The 8,880-nt window shown below is 29.0% G+C and overlaps 1 protein-coding gene across 1 annotated transcript; it reads left to right on the forward strand.

The window, feature by feature from the left end:
• The first annotated feature begins 6,034 nt into the window (after positions 1–6,034).
• Positions 6,035–7,897, forward strand: LOC127075270 (amino acid transporter AVT1I). The gene is made up of 3 exons (XM_051016760.1): positions 6,035–6,186; positions 6,368–6,975; positions 7,121–7,897. The coding sequence occupies exons 1-3, from the start codon at positions 6,084–6,086 to the stop codon at positions 7,637–7,639; spliced, it is 1,230 nt and encodes a 409-aa protein (XP_050872717.1). The 5' UTR covers positions 6,035–6,083; the 3' UTR covers positions 7,640–7,897.
• Positions 7,898–8,880: the final 983 nt, after the last annotated feature.

Below are 8,880 nucleotides of genomic sequence, written 5' to 3' on the forward strand. Positions count from 1 at the left end.
TGTTTCTATTCCTAAAACTCCAGGTAAAGCATTATCTCACCCTGAGTGGAGGCAAGCAATGATTGATGAAATGTGTGCTCTTCAAAGCAGTGGTACCTGGGAACTGGTTCCTCTACCCCCTGGGAAATCTTTAGTAGGTTGTCATTGGTTTTATACAGTGAAGGTTGGTCCAGATGGTAAGATTGATCGGTTTAAAGCTCGCTTGGTAGCCAAAGGATATACTCAGATTTTTGGATTGGATTATAGTGATACCTTCTCACTCGTAGCCAAGATGGCATCTGTTAGACTTCTTCTAGCCATTGTAGCCATTCGATATTGGTCTCTTCATCAACTTGATATCAAAAATGATTTTTTACATGGTGATCTTGAAGAGGAAGTATATATGGAGCAACCACCTGAATTTGTTGCTCAAGGGGAGTCATTGAATATGGTATGTAGGTTACACATGTCTCTTTATGGTCTTAAGCAATCTCTGAGAGCTTGGTTCGGCAGATTCAGCGTTGTAGTACAACAGTTTGGTATGGTCCATAGTGAAGTTGGTCATTCTGTTTTTTGTCGTCACTCAGCCCAAGGGTGTATTTATCTTATTGTGTACGTAGATTATATTATCATAACTGGTAGTGATCAGCAGGGTATACTCTAGTTAAAACAATATCTCTCGAATCAATTTTAGACAAAAGATCTTGGTAAACTCCGTTATTTCTTGGGTATTGAGGTAGCCCAATCTAAATATGGTTTGGTGATTTCTCATCGGAAATATGTTATGGATATTTTGGAAAAAACATGTTTGTTGAATGTTAAACCAGTTGATACTTCTATTGATCCAAGTGTCAAACTAATACCCAATTAGGGGGAGTCTCTATCTGACTCAGGAAGGTATAAGAGATTGGTTGGAAAGTTGAATCATCTCACAGTCACTCGTCTAGACATTTCTTTTGCAGTTAGTGTGGTAAGTCAGTTTTTAAATTCCCCTTGTCAGGAACACATGGATGTTGTTATCCGGATTCTGAGATACATTAAATGTGCTACAAAAAAAGGTTTAGTGTATGAAGATAAAGGACATACTCAGATGATTGGATACTCTGATGTTGATTGGGAAGGGTCATCCATTGATAGACGATCCACCTCTGGGTATTGTGTACTAGTTGGAGGAAACTTTCTATCCTGGAAAAGTAAGAAACAAAATGTAGTTGCAAGATCAAGTGTCGAGGCAGAGTATAGGGTCATGGCAATGACAACATGTGAACTTATTTGGTTAAAACAGTTGCTCAAGGAACTTCAAATTGAAGAAGTAAGACCAATGACATTTATTTGTGATAATCAAGTTGCATTGCACATTGCTTTAAATTCAGTCTTCCATGAGATGACCAATCATATTGAGATAGACGGTCACTTTGTTAGAGAGAAGATCGATCAGGTGACATCGTCACAAGCTTTGTCAACTCTAATGATCAATTGACAGACGTGTTTACAAAATCTCTGCAAAGTTCCAGAACAAATTATATATGTAACAAACTTGGTGCATTTGACTTATATGCTCAAGCTTGAGGAGGAGTGTTGATATTTGTAAATATATAGTGTTGAGAATATTAGTATATTCTTCCACATCGACTATATCATATAATTAGTTGTAATCTCTCTCTATATAATAAAGTCTCCGTAGTGCTTTTCTAAACACACGGTTTAACCTAAATGTCTCTAAGTCTCTCCTAATTCAATAAATTAGATAGAATTTTTAAAAATCTTAAGTATAGGAGGGTAATGACATAAATTAAGAAGTTTCATGTGCATTCTTTGTAATAATCATCATTAATTTTTCATTGAATTTTATTGTAGGATTAATTATAGTTTTTAATCCTCTATTTTATATGATTCTCCTATTTCAAATTTAAACAGTTTTGCTCTTATTTTTTTATTTTTGCAAACATTTGTATTTTTTAATGATAATTTTCATATAAAGCATGATAAATTATCGTATATAAACCTATTATAAAATTTTATAAATAAAAATATAAATTAAAAAATGATGGGACTAAAATTGTTTGAATTTAAAGTTAAATAATTAATTTTATAAATTAAGTAAAATTTGGGGATCAAAAATATAATTTAACCTTTATCCAATTAGTCTTAAATTTTAAGTTGAATTTGAATGACTGTGATTATCTTGTTAGATCCAAAATTGCATAATTAAAAACAGTCTTGCAATTTGGGGTGGAAATAAGGCGCATAATGTTTGGCTTTAGAAAGTTCGAGTCTGATTTTCAATAAAATTTTAAATTTGACCTATGATATATATATATATATATATATATATATATATATATATATATATATATATATATATATATATATATATATATATATATATATATATATATATATATATAATATATATATATATATATATATATATATATATATATATATATGTATTCTTTTAAAAAATTTGATCTAGAATGTTTTAAATTAATGCTTTTAAATAGTCTATTATATCTATTTTACAAATTCACTTTTTTTATAGAGATTAATTATTATGTACTATCGGTGTAAAAAGATTTTCACTGTCGATTCATCATCATCATCCGTTTGAATTACTTTATAGATTTTTAAAATAAAAGTCAAACTTATTTTAATATCCAACGTTTAGGATTAACTGACGGTGTAAAATCCCTTTATCATGTGTATTTCAATTAAATCCTTTCTTATATATTATTTGATTCATTTTCTATACGGATATATATATATATAAGTTGGTCTATCAAATTTCAAAAGATTTTTTTAAAAGATTAAATCTCTTTTATTTAATTAAATATTTTTTTAATAAATCTAAATTCAGGGTAGCAAATCAGATATATGTTAAAGCATTGGACTCCCAATTTTGAGAGTATATTTATTTATTTTAATTACGAAAACAATGCATTTTATATTTGTTTTTATTTGTAAAGTTATAATTAATTTTTGAGTTAATTTGAATTGTGATGATTCTCTGATTAGATTAAAAAAAAAATATATTTAAGTTGGATCTATTTAATTAAATATATTTTTTTTAAAATTTAAATCTAATATTTTTGTTTAATATAAAATTAGACTTTACTTAAACAGAAGGAATATTTAACCTATTAAACACTATATAATTTTTGTTTAATAGATTCAATTAGACTTTACTTAAATAAATGAAACTATACTTTTTACATTTTTTAAAAAAATTTAAATCTATATTTAAAAAAAAAATTAAATCTAATATTCCTGACATATTCTCATTTCTACTATTTGCAAAAGAATTTTATAATTAAAAATAAAAAGAAAATACCAAAAACTTAGATACAGACTTGATATTTATCTGCTTTGATAGGACTAATACAAGACAAAAATCCATATTTGTGGTCAATTAAAATATATAGATAATGAGTTTCTTACGTTAAAGTATAATAAATTTTTATTTATACTTTTGAACATTACGTGTACTTGTTACTTGTTAGATAATACATGTAAGACGAAATATCCTCTTAATAGAAGATTCCTTTGACCATAGAATAAGGAAATATACTAAAACCTGCACTAACACTATTAGTAGCACTTTTGATTTATTTTCCATCACATTGATGCAATATGGACATAGGGCATATAGTATAGTATGACCTATTTATAAAAAGATTGTAGGTCAAATTCAGATCTTTTCCATCTTTCTTATACCCCATGTCTCTTAAAAAGTATTTGATTATTATAAATAAATTTGATTTTTTTTAATATATTTATATGTAGTTTATATATCGACTAGATATATTAACTATTAAAAATATCAAAAAAATTAAATTTAAATGATAAGAGGATGTATTTTATTTGTACGTTTTTAATATTTCAAGATAAATGTCTTTTTAAAATATTAATATAATATTTATTATTTATTTTTATTATTATACCTTTATTTATTAATTTTTACTATTTTCAACTACTCCACTATTTATAATAAATAAAAATATTTTAATAAATAAAATTAATTTTATTATTAAAATTAACCTATCTAATTATTTTCTTAAAAAATACGAAAAACTCAAATAAAATATTTATTATGAGACGGAAGGTATATTAAATAATTTATAAAAAATTATTTAGTTTAAAAAAAATACTTAAAGATAGATTATTAGAAAGCTTAAATTTAAAATAGATTTTTAAATATATTTTAAGGAATTTTAAATCGGATAGGCAAAAAAATTCATAATAATCAGCAACTCATACATACTTTAAAAATTTATTGCAGGTTAAATTCGGGTTTTCTATAACTTAAATTGTACATCTTTAGTTATAATAAAATATAAATTTCTTGAAACATTACGATTGAGGATTTTAAAATGATTTTAATCTTTTAAATAATTATTTGTATGATTTTAATTATAATTTATTCTTTAATATTAAAAATGATAATAATATTAGTATCATTTTGTGTGGTTTTTGGCGATGTGAGACCATTCTTTAAAACCCTAATTAGAATAGCAAAACCATGTGCCATCCTGACGCTGTTGACCTTTAGGGTGGTGCCTTGCTCCACAGAATAGTTATAGCACGGATCTGATCCATCTGAAGCTGCTCCCCAATCAAACACATTGCCTTCTACTGGAGCCATTCATGAAGCCATGCACTTTAATGCAAAAATTAAAATAAAAGAATTGATGTTGGTTGCCATTACTACTATGAATATTTAATATTAATAAATTTAAATTAAATTAATATTCTATTAAACTGAATTAAACACATTTATACCTAATTAATTAGGTGTCACAGTATAGAAAAGGTACTTCATAATCGTGCACGTATGTATATAATGATTAAAAAAAAGTAATCATGATTCATGACACAGGTGAGAAGTTATGTATACCAACCTAAAACTATTATTGATATGCGAATTCCCGTGCATTAATAAATACTCCTACTTATACAACAAATTTTCTTTTTATGGATTTATTAAAAGAAAATTCTTACACTCTTTCACTTATTTTATATATATATATATATATATATATATATATATATATATATATATATATATATATATATATATATATATATATATATATATGAGACTAAAATAACATTTATTGTGGTGACAAAACCAATAGGATCCTCCTTACTTTCGCTTTTCCCAAAATTTTGCAGATATAAATATTAATATAAAACTTTGAATTTTTTGATTTTAAAGATATTAAGGTTTTAGACTATAGCTGTCTTGAATCATTTTTTTTAAATTTAAATTGAACAAACATGTTCATATGCCACTATAATTTAAAAAATAGATCGTAACTGCAAAAACGATTGCGACAAAATAGTTCGGCAAGTGTTAGTATCGATATTGTTATTATATTTCTGTTAAAAAAAATTATAATTAATTCACACCACAACAATCGTAATTAGTGTCCCGCCGACAAAAAAATCACAAATTCTCACACAACCGTTTTTTAAAACTTTGTATGCAATAAATAAATAAATAAAGTAATAAATATATTTAATAAAATAATTTTCTCTTGATTCAAAGAAGGTTACTGTTGTAGGTTTGATTAAAGTGCATAATGAATTACTATCTCCGATTTTTATTATATATCATTTTGGAAAATATAAAATATTTTTTACTATATTATAAGTCGTTTTATAATATCAATGAATCATTAATGTTATTTTTTCTATTATATCCTTAAATATTTATTAGTCTCTCTTCTTTCAATTATGTATTGTCTTTCCAATATTATTAATGAAGGATAATTTTGTAAAATCCTTCCTAATTTATTCTTTATTCATCAAAAATTCATTGATGGAATCTACATTATAGGTGTTCATGGTTGATTTCATTCGGTTCAATTTGCAATAATAATTTTAATAAAAATATATTTAACTGTTAAAATTGTTTTAATGCAATTTAAAATTAATTTGTACTAGTATTTATAAACAAGTATAATACAGTTTAATAATACCGTTTAATTAACCATATTTTTTTGCATACCCCTGATCTACAACACGCACGTAACACTATATAAGCAGTTACTACTACATATAGACAAGACAACAGCATTTGCATATTGATTACTTGTGACAAAATGGAGACACAAAGCCAGCTCCATGTTTCATCAAATTCAAATCAGCACAAAGAAGGAACCTCTTTTTTCAAAACTTGTTTCAATGGACTCAACACCTTAGCAGGTCTCTCTCTCTCTATATATATATATATATATCTTTCTTTATTTCAAACTCTTATACGAATTAATCACAATTTATTACGAATAAAAGTATCTGTATCAGCACCTTCTGATACCGTTTTGTCATAGTCAAAGGTGTTGATACCTTCTAATACTCTAACAAGGATAATAATATACATTTTCAGGTATGGGAATGCTCTCAATGCCATATGCAATTTCACAAGGAGGTTGGATAAGTTTTATGCTTCTGATTATTTTGGCCGTGATATGTTGGTACACAGCTTTACTTCTAGGAAGATGCATGCACCAACAACCACTAATCAAATCCTATGCTGATATAGCTGAGGTTGCTTTTGGTTACAAAGGAAGAACTTTCATTGCAACTTTCTTATATCTAGAGCTTTTTTTAATTCTTGTGGAGCTTCTTATACTAGAAGGAGACAATTTGGCCAAATTGTTCCCAAATATGAGTTTCACAATGATAGGGTTCAAGATTGGAAGTAAAAGTGCTTTTGTGTTAATCACTGCTTTGATAGTATTGCCAACAACTTGGTTGAGAAGTTTAGGGGCTTTGGCTTATATATCTTTTGGAGGGATTGTAACTTCTTTGATTTTAATTGGTTGTATTGTGTGGGTGGGTGAAGTGGATGGTGTTGGGTTTCATGAAAGAGGAAAGTTACTGAATTTGGGAGGTTTGTCTACTTCTATGAGCCTTTTTGCTTTCTGTTTTTCTGCTCATGCATTGATGCCAACAATATGCAATTCTATGAATGATAGAAACCAGTACTCTAAGGTCAGTGATACTTGTGTCCTTGAAATCACTTTTTTTAATCTATAGTATGGTTTGTTCTATGGTATTGAAAATAAATTAAACATAAAGTGATTTATTTATCTCTGTCTTGATTTTACTTATGAAAGTGATACTTTGCTAATTGCAGGTTATGCTGGTTTGCTTTGCTGCAAGTACTGTTATCTATGGAACCATTGCAGTATTAGGCTACATGATGTTTGGAGATAATTTGAAATCTCAAATCACATTAAATCTACCAACAAATACAATAAGTACAAAAATAGCAATATATACCACAGTAATTAATCCTTTCACTAAGTATGCTATTGTAATCACTCCAATAATCAATGCCATTGAGGAAAAATGGCATCTGTGTAAGAAAAGACCTATCAGCATTCTCATTAGAACCACCATTGTTGTCATCAGTGTGGTTGTGGCTCTTTTTGTTCCGTTGTTTGGATACATTATGGCATTTATTGGTGCTTTCTTGTGTGTGTCCATCTCATTATTGTTTCCTTGCCTATGCTACTTGAAGATGCACAAAGCTGCAAGGAGATTTGGGTTAGAATTGATCATAATTGTAGCAATTCTGGTCATTGGTACATTTATTGGAATACAGGGTACCTACACTTCACTTGTGCAAATAGTAAAAAATGTAAAGCTGTGAAGGTTTTTGCTTGGGCCATTTTTGCATACTTGAATGTCATCTTAGTTGCAATTTTACAAGCAATGTAAGCATTTTTTTTTGTTGGAGCCATTTCTTCTTTTTAATAATATAATAAATAAATGGCTTGATTAAACAAATCCTAGCAAGATGGTTGTGGCTTTTCAGAACAAGTAAATGCACTATAACAACATTTGTATATCAAATTAGCACAAAAATATGATGATATACAACAAATATCAAAGTCTTTCTTTCCTCAAAGGTATTAGAGATGCTTTTGTATAGAGTTTGTTATAGGGCTTATATTATGTGTTATCACTAAGTATAGTTGTATTAGAATTTGTTAGTGTTGTACATCTGGCATAGAATTTGTTAGTGTCTAACCTTATCAATTCCTTATATATATATATGGATCCTCTGTACTATGCGTTCTTGAGAAATACAATAACAGAATTTCTTCTTTTCTCCTTGCTTATCCTTTTAACATGGTATCTTGAGCTTTTTTTTCTTTCTCGATCTCAACGCTTCCATGGCGTCACCGTTCAGCACTGGCGGTGCTTTCCCTTTATCTCATGTGAAACTTTCACATCTCATCTCCGTCAAATTAGATGAGAAAAACTTTAAACAGTGGAAACAGCAGATCGAAGGCGTGATTCATGGTCATCGTCTTCAACGGTTCGTTACGGTACCGTGCGTTCCACCGCGTCTTCTTCCCGGTGCCGATCCAGTCATCGGCGGTCCTAATGCTGACTATCTTAATTGGGAACAGCAGGATGCGCTTATTTGCACCTGGTTGCTCTCCACTATTTCCGACTCTCTTCTTCCCAAACTCGTCGACTGCGCCTACTCATGGCAAGTTTGGTCGGAGATTCACTGCTACTTCAATACTCTGCTTACCACCAAAGTGCGACAACTGCGATCTAATCTTCGCAATCTGAGAAAAGGTTCGCGCTCCATCACTGACTTCGTTGTTCATGTTCGTGACATCAGCAAAGCGTTGGTGTCCATCGGAGATCCAGTTCCTCTCCGTAATCTTATTGAGGTAGTTCTTGATGCTCTTCCTGAGGACTACGATCCTATTGTTGTTGCGATCAACAGTAAAGACGACTTGTGTTCTCTTGATGAACTTGAGTCCAGTCTCCTTGCGCATGAATCGTGACTTGAGAAGAATCGCAAGGTTGTGATCACTGAACTGATATCAGTTAATATGGCTCAAGCTCCACCATCTTCGGTGTCGCACTCGA

The sequence above is a fragment of the Lathyrus oleraceus genome, chromosome 4 (genome assembly GCF_024323335.1).
Source record: "Lathyrus oleraceus cultivar Zhongwan6 chromosome 4, CAAS_Psat_ZW6_1.0, whole genome shotgun sequence".
NCBI lineage: Eukaryota > Viridiplantae > Streptophyta > Magnoliopsida > Fabales > Fabaceae > Lathyrus > Lathyrus oleraceus.